The sequence below is a fragment of the Onychomys torridus genome, chromosome 15, assembly GCF_903995425.1.
Source record: "Onychomys torridus chromosome 15, mOncTor1.1, whole genome shotgun sequence".
Lineage (NCBI taxonomy): Eukaryota > Metazoa > Chordata > Mammalia > Rodentia > Cricetidae > Onychomys > Onychomys torridus.
The window spans coordinates 27,308,617-27,326,734 of record NC_050457.1 but is presented as its reverse complement, the minus strand read 5'-3'; the positions used below and the strand labels follow the sequence as shown (position 1 = coordinate 27,326,734).

At 36.9% G+C, this 18,118-nt stretch overlaps 1 protein-coding gene across 7 annotated transcripts in view; it reads left to right on the top strand.

The window, feature by feature from the left end:
* The window catches only part of Erbin (erbb2 interacting protein), a 107,917-nt gene extending 95,692 nt beyond the window's left edge, over positions 1-12,225 (top strand). For 2 of the 7 annotated variants that reach the window (XM_036207213.1, XM_036207212.1), the window contains exons 21-26: positions 848-991; positions 3,083-3,199; positions 5,637-5,843; positions 7,122-7,214; positions 7,651-7,725; positions 10,207-12,225. In XM_036207213.1, coding sequence (XP_036063106.1) covers positions 848-991; positions 3,083-3,199; positions 5,637-5,843; positions 7,122-7,214; positions 7,651-7,725; positions 10,207-10,314 — 744 coding nt within the window. In that variant the 3' untranslated portion in view covers positions 10,315-12,225. The remainder of the gene's footprint in view (positions 1-847; positions 992-3,082; positions 3,200-5,636; positions 5,844-7,121; positions 7,215-7,650; positions 7,726-10,206) is intronic. The other 5 variants (XM_036207216.1, XM_036207215.1, XM_036207217.1 and 2 more) reach the window with 5 other exon arrangements.
* The last annotated feature ends 5,893 nt before the right edge of the window (positions 12,226-18,118 follow it).

Sequence of the window (18,118 nt, the reverse complement as noted above, 5' to 3'; positions counted from 1 at the left end):
GCGTGCGCCACCACCCGCCCGGCGGGAAATTTTTAACACATGCCTAGAATTGTTTTGATAATTGTAGAATGACAGACACTCTATAGAGGACTCAAGTTTTGTTCCCAGCACCTATGTGAAGTGGTTCACACCTTTTATAACTCCAACTCCAGGAGATCTGATGCCCTCTTCTGGTCTCTATGGGCATTCACATACTGGGCATACATACATGTGTGCATAAACACATGTACATAAATAAAAATAAAAAAATATTTTTAAAAGTTACATCACATCCTACAATTTAAGATGTTTTGCAAAATGTGGAAAATAAGTTTCTAAAAGAATGAAAATGATAACCAGGCATTTATTACAAAGACATTTTGCTGTAGCACGTATGTTTAAATGTTGATGTTTTTTAAAAAGAGAATTCCTGTAGAATTAAATAAATCCTTTAGAAATTTATTTGACTTAGAACTACTGGTTGCTGGTAAATTCATCTGATGGTGAGAAATTTGCTTATATACAACTTTATATAAATAAACACACCTGGGTATGTGGTCAGTTTCTAGTTCAGACATATTAGGCATAAAGGAAATGAGAGTGTCTAATAAAAGCAATTGTATGTTTGTTCTTCTTTAGTTCTTAAGCATGTGATTGGACATTATGATTATCCATGTTCTTTATATGTATGTGTATTGTTATATAGCTGTATGTATGTATCAGTTTCTTTCTGGCTCTGAATTCAGTGTTGCATGATACTTGTTGGTGGTATGGGTGGGATTACTTGTACATAATCTGTGTGCATAACATGTCCTGTGGATTTTGCATGCTACGCTAATCTTCTGTGAATCTACCCTTTCTTATTCAGAGTATGCTGTCAAGGTCCTTTAATTCCACTGTCACTGCTGTGAGCAGTTCTCACTATGGCAGCTCTAGGGCTCTGCATGGCAGCCAGGGCAGCCTTGCCCTGAGTGTTGCAGACGGACGAGGTTCTGGTGGGCACATTTTTCGAGTGAGTACCGACAGTAGGCTAGTACTTTTATCACACACATGAGAAAATTCAGGTCTTAAGTGTTTCGACATTTCTAGGGGGAATAGTTCTGTGAATTAGAAATCTTTGTATTTTCTGGATTATTTCTGGCTGAGTTCTACAACTTCTGTCTCCAATGTCTTTAGTCATAAGTTAATGATTTAGCCAGGGGTTATTTATAAGTCTAGTAATTAAGAACCAACTAATAAAAAGCACTGTATGCACCAAACTATAACCATTTTTCACTGAATATAACTAAATATGAGACTGCAGAAGTTGTAAAAGTTCCACAGAAAGGAAAAATCCAAATCTTAATTGAACACATTTCATCATGGTCCTTGGTGGTAAAAAGATTTACTATGTAGTGAAAGTTTAAGAGTAAGTTATAAGGACTGCCACGAATGAACAACACAAGTCTGTCGTGGCTCAGTAAGGACTTAACAGTGGTAGCACAGCCTCTAAATAAATGTCCCCTTCTCCCCTCACAGACCTTTCTTCTCTACAACCTTATTTTATTCCATCTTGTAGTTTATTTCCATTTTGACGCTTTGATTGTTCTAGGTGCTTCACTTGTTTCTCAGATAGCTTCTGACTTCCTCCTTGGCTGTTCTCTGTTCCATCTAAAGCAGGAGCAGTTTCCTGGACTCAGTTTGCTGTGAGTGCTCTGAGCTGGTCTTGCCCTGTGTTCCGCCATCTGCCATTACTTGGTTTTTTTGCTATGTAGCAACAGCAATCATTGAGCTTCTTAGTGTAAAAGATGAAGAAAAGGCTGATGAATGCTGAGCCAGCCTTTCATTTCGGCAGACCATGAGTGGCTTTCATTAACTCAGGAATCTTTGCCATTCTGTACAATAATATTTGCCCTTATTTTTCTTAGATTTAAAGTCTACACAGACTTTGAATTTTAGTTTTTCATTCATGATATGCTTGCTCTTTTAAAGAGTGCATAAGCATAGTTGTCTATTCAGGCTTGAGTTTAAGTTTCTAGATGTGAGCTATGTTGATGATTATATATTCTAAATATATATCACAAAAAAAGAAAAATGAAACACAAAATTAGTTCAAATCACACCCAAAAAATGCTAAGCCATACTTTGAACTAGCAACTAACTGGACATGATAAGTTTGTTGCAGATATTATTTTTTAAGATTAAATTACAAATCCTCAAAATTGTATGTGTTCCACGGTATATTATAATGGAGTATATTTTGAGTTATATTTCAGTATAAAATTTATATTTCTTTGCTGCTAAGCATATACTGTTTTGAAAGATTGAAAGTAGCAGTAAAACATACTATGCTTTATTTTCTAAATTAAGTGTGCTTAGAATTAATTTAAGGTGAATATAGATGTCTTATTCCTATCATATTTATAATAATAACTAATCAAGGTTAATGACATTTAGCATTTTTTCTCTAAGGTTATCATTAAGATAAACTGTAATGAGCAAATACTTAGCATATGGAGATATGAATTAGTTATTTTAAAGCATTTCTTTAAAACAGTGTCTTTAAAATGTTGAGCCAATGTTAATGTGACAGAATTATGGCATAGCAAGTTTTACACGGTAGGTTTATTGGTTTTACACGGTAGGTTTATTGGTTTTACACATTATTGTAATCAAGAGGAGTTCTGGGTAGTATCATGAGATCAAATCAATATCAATTCACTTTCTTTTAATCAAAAACAGTTTCTTTAGTGCTTAACAATAATATATTTGTTGCTTTTAAAATTGGAGAGAATTAGCTTTAACCACTGGCTACACTTACTGACTAAAAATATTAAGTTATGAGTATAAGTCCAACTAAAAGGAAAGAACATGAAATGGTATATATTATAAAAAGTCAGCAGTGTCTGTCTTTTACATTTTTACACATTCCAGGGACAAATGTTGCCATGTGCCTTTGAAGAAGCTAAGGAGCTGACGGCAGTGATTGTAGTGTCTGACTCGGGTCTTCCTTTTCTGGAATCCAGCAGTGATTCTTTCCTAGTCTTCTTTCATGCATCATCATCGTTTTGTTTCACATCTTAAAGTATATTATTTGTTTACTTTTTTTCTTCCTCATTTGAAGCATCCTCAGACATCCAGTCCAGGAGATACTTGCCAAGATGATAGATTGATTTCAGGAGAACAGAACTACTCACCAGGTGCACTTAGTCACAGAGATCTTCCAGACAGCTTCATGAAAGTAGGTGCCCAAGCACATGAACAAAGCAGTGTCTTTGAGCTTGCTATGCTTTCCAGTGTTTGAATCTAAAATCACATGTGTACTTTGAAAATACTTTCATAAGGCCTTTCTTGCTTTGATTATGTAGGATTATTTTTAAATGATTCATAAATACAAGTAGAATTTGACTCTGCTGTTTCTGTCTATTCCATGATTTTTCACACTAGAGAATCAATTTATAGTTACATTGCTTGCTATAGTTCCACCTGCTTATGTTAGCATTTGAGTCAAGGACTTTTTGGCATTCTTTAAGCCTTTTTGGAGAGTTAAACAATAACTTTATCTTAAATTGTGCATTCTAGAATATTTTACTGCTAATTAAAAACATTTGAAAATGTCTAGATAGAATTAGCAATCACCTTGAAAGACCTATTTTTGTATATAGTAGAAGAGGTGATCATTGTGTTTTTTAGTATTTTGTAGGAAAAAACTTACATATAGATTGTTTGTGGCAATGTCAGATGTAATTCTTATTCTCTCTCAGCTATTTTTGTTTTAACCAATTACATTTCTCTAGTGTACCAGATAAAATAATTAGGAGTTATGTTTATTATCTACAACTCTTAAGTTGCTCCTGTGGGTAGGCATCCAGCCATCTGATATATAAGCTCATACATGCTTATTTATTTTATCCCTTTCCTTTTAATTCAAAGCTGTCTCTCAATTTCTTTTCCTTTTTAACATGTACCTTACAGCTTAGTTCTTAACGCTTTTTTTTTTTAATTTCATGAGGCACTGCTAAACATAGCTTAATATATTATGTTTAACAATGATTTAAACAAAACCAAATATCCAAGTGTTGGCAGCTTTTATGAATAGGATAGGCTCACGCCTTTAATCCTAGCACTCAGGAGGCAGAGGCAGGTGGATCTCTGTGAGTTTGAGGCCAGCCTGGTCTACAGAGTGAGTTCCAGGACAGCCAAGGCTACACAGAAAAACCCTGTCTAGAAAAACAAACAAAATAGAATAGGATAGGTTCAGTGTAGTGGCATGTCTGTGTCCTGGCACTTGAAACCCACTGCTGGAAGATAGATAGTTTGAGGCCAGTGTGGGCTACAAGGTCAGGGAGATGAAGCAAGAAAGTTGGCTTAGTGGATATAGGCAGCTGCCCTTGAGTCTGGCATAAGGTTGGTCTCTGGAGCCTACACAGTGGAAAGAGAGTAGACCCCTAGAAGTTGTCTGACCTGCACTTACAGCATGACATGCATGCACCTACTTTTTAAAGTATAGTTTTCTTCCTAAACACCAAACCTTTTTTATCTTTAGCAAGATATAAGTTCACAGCATACAGTTCTGGAACTTTTGCCAAACTTCTATTTTTGGATAATTTAAAGGAAATTTTGGTTTTCTGCTAATTGCCTTGTGAACAGAAATTATTTTCTGTCACCCAACAAGGAAATTTAAATGATTGAATAATGGAAGCATTTATATCCTCTTAAATGATTGAATAATGGAAGCATTTATTTCCTCTTCTGTGTAAAAGTTTTTTTTACATGTGGACATTTATAGTATGAATTTTGATTGTTTTTAGCTAGATTCTTTATAGAATAGAATAAGCTGTTCACTACAAATGTAGTCCTAAGTCTAAAATTCAAGTTCAGTTTCTTAATACATGGGGGGCGGTATTAAACATAGTTCATTAGCAGCAAACTAATAATCTCAAAAAAAAGTGGGTTTTTTTTAAGAGAAATAAAGTAAAACATCTGTTTTAACTCTTGTGTGTTTAATATTCCATAGAATTATTATTTAGAAAGCTTGAAAATTACTGATAATGCACACATGCATAAAGAATTAATCACTTAATTTCTGTGTAAATAGCTGAATTGACTTGTTACTTCTGAAAAGGCTGAAATAAAGTTAGAAAACATAGTCAAATTAAGAAAAAAATTACACTTCTCAATTAGTTTTTTTCTCGAGGAAAAGCATAATTACATACACCTTTTGTGTATGTATGTTATTATTTGGTATGAGAAAAGGATACCCTTCTAATAAGCTAACTTAAGGTTAATTTTTTTTTTTAGTATATAAAATTTGTCTTGTGTATATCAATAGTTAAAAGTTTTTCAATATACTTGTTTCCTACTTTAACATTGGTAAGTGTAACAGTAGATTTATACCTAGAACAGAAAAGCAATTAATTTAAAACATAGATGAGACCTTCATTTAAAAGTTTGCTGATAGATTCAATCAGTAAACATTCAAGCAAGTTTAGAATTAAGGCATAATAACTTTATTTCTTTTGGAAGGATTAAAATTAGAAGAATATAGTGAGTAACTCAGTATATTTAATGGTGTATAATGTTAAAACCAGTGTATTTGCATTGCTCCAAGAATATCCAAGTACTTGTAATAAGACATTATTACTGGTCATTTCAAAGATAACTCATGTTTTTCTTAGATGCCTTTGAGTAATGGACAGATGGGCCAGCCTCTCAGGCCTCAGGCAAATTATAGTCAAATACATCATCCCCCTCAGGCATCTGTGGCAAGGCATCCCTCTAGAGAACAACTCATTGATTACTTGATGCTGAAAGTGGCCCACCAGCCTCCATATACACATCCCCATTGTTCTCCTAGACAAGGCCATGAGCTGGCAAAGCAAGAGGTAAGAATTATCAAGACTGTTTGAAATATGAAATTAAACTTTCCATATATTCTTATAGGTTAATAGCAATATATCCATATAGAAGTTTAACAGTAGTTTTTACCATTTTGTCTTAAGTTTATAATGTTTAGTTTTCTAGTGTTAAACTGTGTAGTTTTTAACTTGGCTTTATGATCATGCAACATAGGATTTAGTGTTGGGTTTTGGTTTTGTTTTTGTTTTTTTAATAATTCTAAGGTAGCTGCTTGTCCAAAATGGATTGATGGTGCTCCGGTAGTTTTTCTTCTAATATTATTACTAGTAGACCATTAAACTGAAATGGTCCTATTCTTACAGCACAGTCTCAGCTTTCAGATTTGGAAATTCAGCTGTAGTCTCCAGACTATGTTAAGGGTTTGATCTTAAAGTTGTATATGTCATAATTTCATATGCCTTAATGGTTTATTTATGAAGTGATAACATTGAAACCCTTGGTATTAATCACATTTTGTTTTGACTGAGTCTGTGGTAAACAGGAATATCCTGTAACAGAAATTTTAGCTTCTATAACCTGCTATACCAGCACCTTAAAGGCTGAGGCTGGCGGATAGTGTATTGAAGGCCAGCTTGGATGCATCAGATAATCCAGGCTAGACTAGCTGTTTAGTCAGACCCTGAGTAAACAAACAAACCAACCAGCACTTAGGAGCCAGAGGCAGGAGGATCTCTGTGAGTTCAAGTGCACCAGGTCTACACAGCAGATTCCAGGCCAACCAGGGCTACATGATGACACCCTGTCTCAAGAAAAGAAAATGTTTCTGCATCTCTTATTTACAGTAGTTTATAAACAGATAGAAGGAATGAAGAGTAGATTACCTAAACCCAGCTCTGAATGTTAAGTATCTTATGACACAAGACAGTAGGCAAAGACAGCATGTAATTTAAACAGTCTGTGAGTGAATACTGATGGAATATGCATACATGTTCTGTAGGTATGCACCATGCTGTTAAAATTCATGCTGGCTAAAAAGTAAAAGAGAGCCAGTGTCAGTTGGCTGATTGAAGTCATCAATGAAGTTAGGAGCCGCACTCTGTAATCCACTGTGCCTCTAACTCACTAACTCATTAACATTAGTAGTGATGGTCTGTGCTGGCATGTCACCTCATCTGCCTGAATGTTTGGTTTTGATAAGCCGTGCATATTCTGCTTGAACTTAATTCACCAGTGTTTAGATATGGGTATTATTGTATACAATTTTCTGGTATAGTGATATTTCCTTTATTTTCATATTAAATCAGATTCGAGTAAGAGTAGAAAAGGATCCAGAACTTGGATTTAGCATATCAGGAGGTGTCGGGGGTAGAGGAAACCCTTTCAGACCTGATGATGATGTAAGTTTTTTTTAAATGTCCTTGAACATTCATAAGGTCTCATTCATTAATCCTATACTTATTAGGTGAAAATCTCATGTAAATCTGTGTCTTTCATCTCTTTTCTTTATCTTTGTTTTTTGAAATTTGCTTGTTCCACATTGTTTGAAGGAAAGAATTTAACCAAAAATGTGACTATTGATGATATTACCAAATGAGTTTCAGTTTTGGTACTGCTTCTCCAAAAGCCCATAGAAGTGAATTCATTGCATTGCTAAAGTCAGGATGCCTAGAGGCAGAAATGATGTTGACCTGTTAGGTACTCTGAGAAGTCAGGAGACAGCTTGCACTGTGGTCAAGTATTGCATGATATTGAGAAAGGTTCCCTTGTTCCCGAGTCATGCTTTCAGTTTGTAGTTTGGCCTTCAATAATTATTTTTTGTGATTGTCATTAAAGGGTATATTTGTAACAAGGGTACAGCCGGAAGGACCAGCATCAAAATTACTGCAGCCAGGTGATAAAATTATTCAGGTAATCAAGTCAGCCTTTTCATTATTTTCTTTCATTTTATAATAATTTTATTTTATAGTACTTTGTAATGTTTTAGGTATTTCTACTTTAGACTTTGAAAAATCATGCTTATATGTTTGATAGTTCACTTTAAGTTTAGAAATGTTAATTTTTACTAATTTACAGGATTTACTTGGATTGGAAGCGAGTTGTCATTATATCAAATAGTAAAATTTCAAAATCTGAGAAACTATTTTTGCATTTCCACTCCTTTCTATTTTACTTCAGTAACTTCTTTTACCTAAGTACATGCAGTATGGCATTCTTAGTGCACAAGGATAGTCTTGTGCACAAAGTCTTCCTCTCTCCTATTTCAACTATCACAGTTCAGATAACAGTGAGAAGTGACCTTCAAACCAAAAATGATAGACTTTAGAGTTCAGTAGCTAAAAGTATAGACCACCTCAGATGGAATTCTTGTCCAACCATTTTTAATGTTAACTCAGTGCCTGCTTCAGCAGCATATACACTAAAATTGGAGTGATTGAAAGGATGACATGCAAATTCATGATGATACATATTTAAAAGACTTATTTATTTATTATGTACACAGTGTTCTGCCTGCATGTGTCCCTGCAGGCCAGAAGAGGGCGCCAGATCTCATTACAGATGATTGTGAGCCACCATGTGGTTGCTGGACATTGAACTCAGGACCTCTGGAAGAGCAGTCGGTGCTCTTAACCACTGAGCCATCTCTCCAGCCCTACATACCATTTTTAACTCACAGGAACTGTGTAACAGATGTAATCACACTTTGCCACACTATCTTTAGTGTCCATTTTCTCGTATTTTGTAATAAGCTTTCTTTTGGGCCACCAACCAGCTCCTAAATCATGACATGGTGGAGAAATATTAGTTATGATCATCCCTAGCTTACGCTTGTTTCTTGCTAGTTCTTATAACTTAAGTTAACCTGTTTCTCTCTTCATCTATATTTTGCCTCAGGGATTTTTACCTTTCTTTAATTCTGCATGTCTGGCTGGTCCCAGGCCTCTACCTGTTTTTTTCTCCTTGTTCTCTCTTCTCCATGGAGCCTAGATTCCTCCTCCTATTTAGTCTCTTTGCCCACCAGCCCCGCCTTCATATCTACTGCCTAGCTATTGGCTGTTCAGCTTTTAATTAGACCAATCAGGTGCCTTAGGCAGGCAAAGTGAATCAGCAGCACATCTTTACATAGTTGAACAAATGCAATATAAACTAATGTAACACATGTTTGCCAAGTTAAACAATTATTCCACATTATTTCCCTCCATAAATACCTCCCATATTCACACACACATTATTCTGAATAACATGGGAATCTGCTTCCCAGTTTTGTGACGGAGTTAATATTCCTGTCCAGATATAACTGGGTTTTCAATCCTCTGCAATAAGATGAAAGAATCTGTAGTGTTCTCTTTAAGAAGGAAAGGATTTGTGGCTGGAGAGATGGCTCAGTGGTTAAGACCACTGACTGCTCTTCCAGAGGACCTGGGTTCAATTCCCAGCAACCACAGGACAGCTCACAACTGTTTGTAATTCTAGTTCCAGGAGATCTGACATCCATTGCAAAACACCTATACACATAAAAATAAAAAAAAAAATTAAAATAGAATGAAAGAATTTAATTCATATGGAGCACTTTGACATGTATGTCTGTCTGGTGCGGAGTAAGAACTCAAAAAAAGCTAGCTAGCCTTTATATAGCCTGTATGCTGGTCTTGAACTAATGGCGCCTGTGAATGAGAAGTCTAGACATTGCCTTCAGTTACTCTTGCAGTTTGGTAAACCTATACATACAACATCCTATGTGATCCTGTCTTGACAAAGCTTCCCAAAATTGGACCTCTATGTTAGTATTATCTGAGGATTTGAAGGGATGACTCAGTGATTAAGAGTAGTTGGCTGTCCTTCCAGATGATCTAGGTGGGTTCCCAGAAACAAGCTGTAACTCTAGTCCCAGGGCATCTAATACCCTCTTCTGGCCTCTGGGGTACCAGGCACAGACATATATGCAGGCAAAGCATTCATACACATAACTTTAATAAAATAAATTAAAAAAATAATGATCTGATAACATGAACAAAATACAAGTTCCTGGGTTATTTCTGTAGAGATTTTATTTCCATAAGTGTGGATTGTAGGACCATTAGTTTGTATGTGCTTTTAATTTTATGTATATGTGTGCACACATAAGTTACATCTCATGAGTTTAGAGATTAGAAAACAACTTGAAGGGGTCAGTTTTCTCCTGATTTCTCCTTCAGAATCAAACTCGGGGCCTCCAGCGTGGAGTCAAATGGACTTACTCTCGAAGCCACCTCCCCAGCTAGCGTGTCGTTTTCAATTGCTGAACTGGTGCTATTTTTGACAGGTTGTGAACTGGCTATCAGAAACTTACAACTAGAAATGCAAATATATTTCTAAGATTTTTCCCTAAAAGTTGTTTTCTCTTTCTTCTAGGCTAATGGCTACAGTTTTATCAACATTGAACATGGACAAGCAGTGTCCTTGTTAAAAACTTTCCAGAACACAGTAGAACTCATCATTGTACGAGAAGTTTCTTCATAAGCACTATAGACAAAAAAAAGGGGGGGCAAGATTTATTGGAAGACACTTGGAGGGGAAATGACTATTTTGCCTATTTTTATATATAAAGAACTCAGACGGTTGGCTTGGAACTTGTACATTACTGAAATAATGGAGCTTGTGGTTAGAGGGAAGAACCACTGTACAGAAGATAAAAGAGACTGTTGAATTCATATCATATGAAATTTGTGGTTAGGTTTTTAAACTTAGCAAATCAAGGCTACAAAAACAGAGTCCTGTTGTTTTTGTATAGATTGTAGGTTTATTTTTGGATTTCATACACATGACTGACTGTATGCAAGGCAATAGTTAGCCTTGATTGTAGCCCAGAGACAGATGGCAGAGCTATCTATCTCATAGCTTTTGTGCCCTTATTTTATCCAACTGGTATTAATGTTTTTTTCTGCCGAACTACTTTTGTTCCATGTGGGTAAGGGATTTGAAGCGTTGGCTTTTGCTATGTGCATATTGAAGAGTGGCTAGATGAAGTTGGTGCTGGTGGGTTCCCTCTCCGAGGCCAGACTAAAACATTATTTCCTATAAACATCTGAGGCTAACAGTGGGAAAAAAAAGTTATCTGATAATGTATTTTTATTAATAGAATAATGCAATAAAATACATAACGTCTTTTAAAAGACAATAATTGCATTTTATGAGCTCTACAAGATCAATTCTTGTCATAGCTGTTGACTATACATTTGCTACTGGTGATTCAATTTTTAATTTTTCTAGTTATTGAAGTTTTTAACTCTAAGGTAGATGCATGTCCATGCATTTCCCATACTGCGAAGTTCCCTGGTATTTTTTTCTTTAGCAAATGGTGGTACTTGCAATCTAATTTTTATAATTAGTATTCCATCATAACCTAATTTATAATTTTTGTTTGAGAAGCAAATGAAACTAAAAGGCCAGTTTTAAGATTCTGTTGCCTGTAACACAAAGTGTCAAAAGGGTTAGGAAAGCCTCTTGATTTTGTTCGGCCTGGCGCTGCCTTGGTAAAGTGAAAGGAAACGTGGAGTGCGCATGGAGCTAGGAAACCAAAGTGAGTCTGCGAGACTGGCACAGTGCTGGAGAACCGCTGTGGGCATTGTAGAGCAAAGCGATGGTCCGCGAGGCCACCGGTGTGTAAAGCGTTCACATAAAGGGCTTTCCTACAGACAACAGGGAATGTGAACTCCACACTTCAGATCAGTGTACTGGTTCACCACCACCGATTGCCTTTGTTCCGAGTTACTGTAACAAGTATTTGATGATAGAGGTGATTCATTTTGTTTATCCAAACCATTCATTTTATTTGCTTTGTTTTATGTAATCAAATGGAATTTGAATGACATGCAGGGGTAAAAAGTAATTCATGGTTATTTGGACCAGAGGAAAGTGCCATAGGAGACCAGCAACTGTTCTTAGTTGAGGCTAGTCTGAAAACTTTTATTAGAGCAATATTCAGTTCTCAAATTCATTTTTTAATTGCTGAGATGCATAATTTGGGTATTTTTAATGTGATATGCTTTTTTCTTCAACTTTTACTTAGTTTAGATTCTTACAGGACTAGCTGAAACACCACCTGCATTATTTTTACAAAATGAGTTGGAAACATTTCCATTTCTAGTCAGAATAGTCAGCACTTTTAAAAATGTTTGAACTCAAATATTGCACTTCTTTCGAGCTGTTATCAATTGGGTATTGTACTGTACAGTTTTAATAATTTTGATTGAAACCCTTTAACAAGTCTTTGTAAATTTTAACTCATTTTAGTTGATTTTTTCAGTACTATTTACATAGGAATTGATTTTTATGAATATAGTAGAAGAAATGTGCTGTATTTTGATAAACTTCACTTGTATGTGTTGTAATCTCTAAAACAAAGAATGACAAAGAGCTTCTTTAATTGAAGTCCGGTGTTGCCTTTCTTCTACCGTAGGTCGGCATTGTAAAGTAGCCCCTCTCTCCTTCAGTGACTTCACAGTCCGGTTTTCCCTTCCTTCTACCGTAGGTCGGCATTGTAAAGTAGCCCCTCTCTCCTTCAGTGACTTCACAGTCCGGTGTTCCCTTCCTTCTACCGTAGGTCGGCATTGTAAAGTAGCCCCTCTCTCCTTCAGTGACTTCACAGCTGCACACTTTTAATAGGAATAATTAAGGTGGATAGAATTGCACAGTTCTCAATGATCTTACCTTCAACCAGAATTGTTGGTTTTAATTTTGCAAAAGGAATTAGACTTCACAGAATCAGGGCGTCTTCAGTAATCTACTCTTCATATTCCATTGAAATATGAGTACAACAGATGTTATATGCACTATCATTTTATTCCACTGTGGTTTCTTTTAATTTGGGAGTATTCTTGAAAGTTGAGTAAGAAAGTTCCTTTCCAAAGTTTGGAATAGCATGTAATATAGAGTAAAAGTAAAAAAATTTTAAATAGTGAAATTTTGCACTTAAACTAATATCCACAGTTTTCTTACAGAAAATGGGGGTTTATGGGGCTTAAAATAACTCTTTGTGAGAATTTTGTTATGATAACAGAATTACAGAGTTTGAATAATAATCTGTAACTTTTGAAGAAATGCAGAAGCCATTTGTAACTTATATTGTTTACCAAATAATTTTAATGACCATGCTCAAACTGACTTTGGTCATTCCCGTACAACACGTTTTCAAAACCAGAACCATCTTGTGTGTGGTAAGTGTTTAAATGTGGTACCCTGATTAGTAGAGAACTGTACCAGTCAGGATGACCACTGAGGCCCTCAGGAGTCATCTTGGTCTGGAAGGTGCTTTCCATATGAGCACAAGAGCCTAGGTGTGGAGCTCTAGGATCCACATAAAAAGCCCAACCATGGCAGTATGTACCTGTAATTCCAACACTGAGGACACAGACAGGCAGCTTCCTTAAGCACCCTGACCAGCAAATCTAGAAGAATCTGAACTTCAGGTTTGGTGAGAGACCCTGTCTCAAAAAACAAAAAAATAAATGTAAAGAGCTAATGAGAAGATACCCCATATCAGCCTCCAGCCTATACACATATGTGCATACACGCTTACATACATAAACATGTACACACAGAACATTGTATTCTGGTGTTTGTTTAAACTTGGTTCCTCTTACTGGAGTGTTTAGAAAGTGTCAATACTAGGGGCCCTTGTAGTTAGCTTCTGCTGGTTGTAACACTCACTGTAAATAGAAATTTCTCCGGTCCTGCCTTGCCCAGCAGTCCAGATGAATCTCTCCTACCCACTGCCCCACAGCATAACACAGTCAATCTAAGGGCTCATTTTGGCTCCATATTTGAGGTGCATTGCAGTCCCCTGTGGCAGAAATTCTTAGTTGGAGCTTGAGGCAGCCATCACATTCTACAATCTAGAAGTGGAGAGAATTGAATGCTTACTTTATGCTCTTTATTTGATACAGAACCTGACCTGTGGGCTTCCCGCCACCCTCCAGGATTGTGTCTTTTTCACATTTTTCTACCTCTCTGAAGTTTTAAAGATGAAATTGCAGGAGTTTCTTACAGGTTTTAAATACTGATTTCTTAAATTTTGGCATAGGAGCACCTGATACAGAGTTCTGCTGTGTAGCCCAGGAAGTCTTCAAACTCAGTATGTAGCTAGAGCTCTGAATCTTCCTGCTTCAGCTTTCCTAGTACTCGCATTACAGGCTTGTATCTTGATGCCTGAATTTCTTATTATTTTAGACATTACAAACTTCTCCCAGTCCATAATAGGGTCACAATTGTTGGTAGTATCTTGGGTTTTTTGTTTTTAAAGTTTTTAACATGAATATGATCAGATCTTATTTATACTTCATTAGACTTAATAAAATCTTCATGCAGCCAGGCAGTGGTGGCACACACCTTTAATCCCAGCAGAGGCAGAGGCAGGTGGATCTCTGTGAGTTCGAGGTCAGCCTGGTCTACAAAGAGAGTTCCATGACAGGCTCCAAAACTACAGAGAAACCTTGTCTCAAAAAACCAAACAAACAAACAAAAAAACCTTTCACGCCTGAGTCACAAAGCTCTTCCATATTTACTTCTGTTAGCGGTATAGATTTTTCTTTACCGTTTAGACCCTTAGTCCATCTTGCATTTATCATTAAATGTTGTGTCAGGTAGAGATCCATCTATATGGTCTCGCTGCATCATCTATACAAGACTACTTTTGAAACATTTTGTGTATGGGTGTTTTTTCTACATATATGCCTATGTGCCACATGTGTGCAGAGACCACGGAGACAAAATAGGGCATTGGATCTACTGGCATTAGAGTTAGAGATGTTGGTGAGCCACCATGTAAATGCTGGGAATTGAACCTAGGCCTTGTGGAAGAGCACCCAGTGCTTATAACCTCTGAACTGTATCTCCAGCCGCAAGCCTTTTTTTTTTTTTTTTACTCTCTGCAATGTAAACTTTACCTTGTATCAAGTACCTGTATGTACAGAACTTTCTGAGCATCTGCCTTATATTGTTCTAGAAAAGTAAAGTTTATAGTGAACACATATCTTACCTTCTCTTATGTGTCATGTAAAACCTGCATGCATCTTAATATTTTATACCAGCATTTCTCCTGAAGCTTTGGCATCTGTCAGTCACTTGCAAGAGGCCTGGGAATTTACACCTGTAATAAGTTCTTGGGAGCTACTATGCTTACAGTCTGGGGATACCAGACTTCACTGCCTTAAGGATAATTCATCTTTGCTCCTCTTTTGGGTTTTTTGTTTTGATTTCCCCACGTTTATTTCATGGCAAGTTTTTGACGTTTCATTTTCTTTTTTTTAAGATTTATTTATTATATATACAGAAGAGGGCACCAGATCTCATTACAGATGGTTGTGAGCCACCATGTGGGTGCTGGGAATTGAACTCAGGACCTCTGGAAGAGCAATCGTTGCTCTTAACCTCTGAGCCATCTCTCCAGCCCAACGTTTCATTTTCTAGACATGACCAATTCATCCTTCTGAAAATGGCTAAAATCAGGCAAAATATAATGACTTTTCCAGTGCTGTCCACAGGTCTGTGAAGGACAGTGATGCTAAGGGAAGGGAGGAGAACAGATGGCCTCCATTATCCTAAAGTACTACCTTGAGGAAACGTCTAGGTTGTGGAGCAGAAAGGAGGAGCCTAGATAGAACTTCTTTGAATGAGACGTTTAAGAATTTTACCGATTTTGAATCTTAGAAACGTCAGTTTTAGCATACCTGCACTTTTTGGTTGTCTTATGAGTATAGACAGACTATCAGTTCGTTTTGGTACTGTTGCTTAACTTAGAGGTAGATTTTTTTTCCAAGGTCCTGTACATTATACCACTATAAAATGTTGACACTGGCAATTGCGTCACTAAAAAACATTTATTCATTTTGGTTCTTTCTAACCATCTTGCTGCGTAGCCGTGGCTCGTGTGGAACTCACCGTGGTCCTCCCTCGGCCTCCCAAGGGCCGGCATTCCAGCATATACCATGCCCAGCTATTCAGGAAAGAACAGAAATGATTGGCTATAAGTAACTTTTGTTTTGTTTTTGAGAGAAGGACTCTCTTTAACCCAGGTTATTCTAGAATTCACTGTGATGCCCAGACTGGCTTTAAATTCATGACAGCCCTCCTGTCTTAGGTTGCTGAGTGCTGGAATTATAGATGTGCCAACAAACCTGGTATGTGGGTCTCAGATAATAAAGTCAGAAGTGTTCAAGTTTGCTATCCATCCATCACAGCATCTAACAGATTTTGTTTAATTGAATAACTCAGTGATTCAATAATGTTGACTAACTTCCTATAAATCTTAGGGTAAGAGTGTATATGGGAATGTAGGAAGTTCAAATAACTCCCAACTAAAATAAATAAATAAATAAAAATAAAAACACCAACACCAAAACATGCCATAACAAAGGATGCAAAGAGATGATGAAGTCAGTTGGCAGAATGCTTGCCTCTAATGCAGAGGCTGAGTTCAGTCCCTAGAACCTCATAAACTGAGCATGGAAGCACATGAGGATCAGGAGTTCAAGGTCACTCTCTGTCACATAGCAAATAGGGAGCCCAGCCTGGGTTACGTAACACTCCGTCACTAAAATGATGATGTTGAGAAAAATAAACCATTGTAGCCAGGCATGGTGGTTCACACCTGGAATCACGACACTGGGGAGGCAGAGACAGGATGATCTCCGAATTCAAGGCCACAGAGAATCCCTGTCTTGAGAAAATAAGAGGAAAACACATAGTTCTGTGCAAGGCACCTGCTGTCAGATAATCGTCAGATTTCTCAAGGGAAAACTGCTCTTCAGAAATGAATTTGAAATTAAAACCCCCCAGATCAAATGCATCACTACTAGGCCTACCCTCCAAGGACTGTTCATGAGAGTTCAGAAGAGTTCTGCTGTGGAATACCTGTATGCTGTGAGTGTGTGTGGCTCCCACTGGATAGTAAGTGAGACTGCTTTGGCCTATGGCAAGGCAGCTTGGAGGCAGGTGGGAAATCCCAGCAAGAGATACAGAGGGAAGAAGGCTGGAGTCAAAAATGTCAACCTGCTGTCCAAGGAACATGTAATGGGACACAGGTAAAGCCATGGAATACATGGCAATACATACTAATAGTAACGAGTTAAATTATACAAGCTAGAGGCAAGAAGCCATAGGCCATGTAGTTTGTCATTTATAATTAGCCTCTGAGTGATTGTCTTACAAGCAGTTGTAAGACTGTGGGACCAGGCAGGACTGGAGAAACTTCTGGCTACAGAGTTCTTGAAGCAAAAGAATCAACACAAAACCACAATAAAATACTGAACTTAGTATAGGTAAGTGTACAGGTAAATATAAAATGTAGTGTCATAAACATGTAACTCATTTGTAAATGAGGCAAAGAATTTTAAAATAATTATAAGGCCATCTTAATGTATTTGTAATAAAGGTAATTTGTAGAAAAACATTTAAGTGTAGAGGTGTACAGGAATGAGATTATTTGTGGTTGAAGTTATTCAAAGTAGATTGCTATAACTTTAAGGTATTTATGTAACTGCAATGTTAATTACAAAGAAAACACTGACAATACCAATGGAAAATGATAAGGGGATCAACACATTCCAAACACACAAAAGGAAACAGCACAAAAGAAGGCAGTAAAGAACAAAACTGCAACTCACAAACGTCATATTGATACATCCTTCCCTGCTATGGTGACTTAACTGTAAATGGATCGGATACTAATAAAAATGCATACATTGGTTGAGTGTGTAACACAGGATATAACTATGTTACAAGATATTTGAGACCTTAAGAGTGTGATGTTGATGAAAATGTTAACTGATAGAACCATTATGGGAGGGGGCAGGGAACGTCCCAGGCCTGGTGGTTGACTCACTTCCTTTTCTATTGCCACAACAAGACACTATGACGAGGGCAACTTACAAAAGAAAATATTTCATTTGGGGCTTAGAGTCCATGACCATCACTGTGAGCATGGCAGCAGGCAGGCATGGTGCTAGAGCATTATCTGAGACCTTACATTTAGAAATAACCACAAGATGGAGGGAGGGAGGGAGGAAGGGAGGGAGGGGAGAGGAGAGAGCTCAATTTGGAATGGCATGGGTTTTTGAGACTCAAAACCCATCCCCTAGTTACACCTTCAACAAGGCCATCTCCAAATCCTTCCCAAGCAGTTCCACTACTGGAGCCCAAACAGGCTTGCAGCTATATCAATACAAAATACATTTAGTCTAACTTCCAAAGTCTCTTCAGAGACTCAAAGCGAACTCTTAATTGTAACACCCTATAAATTACATACTTCCAACATAGACTGACAGAA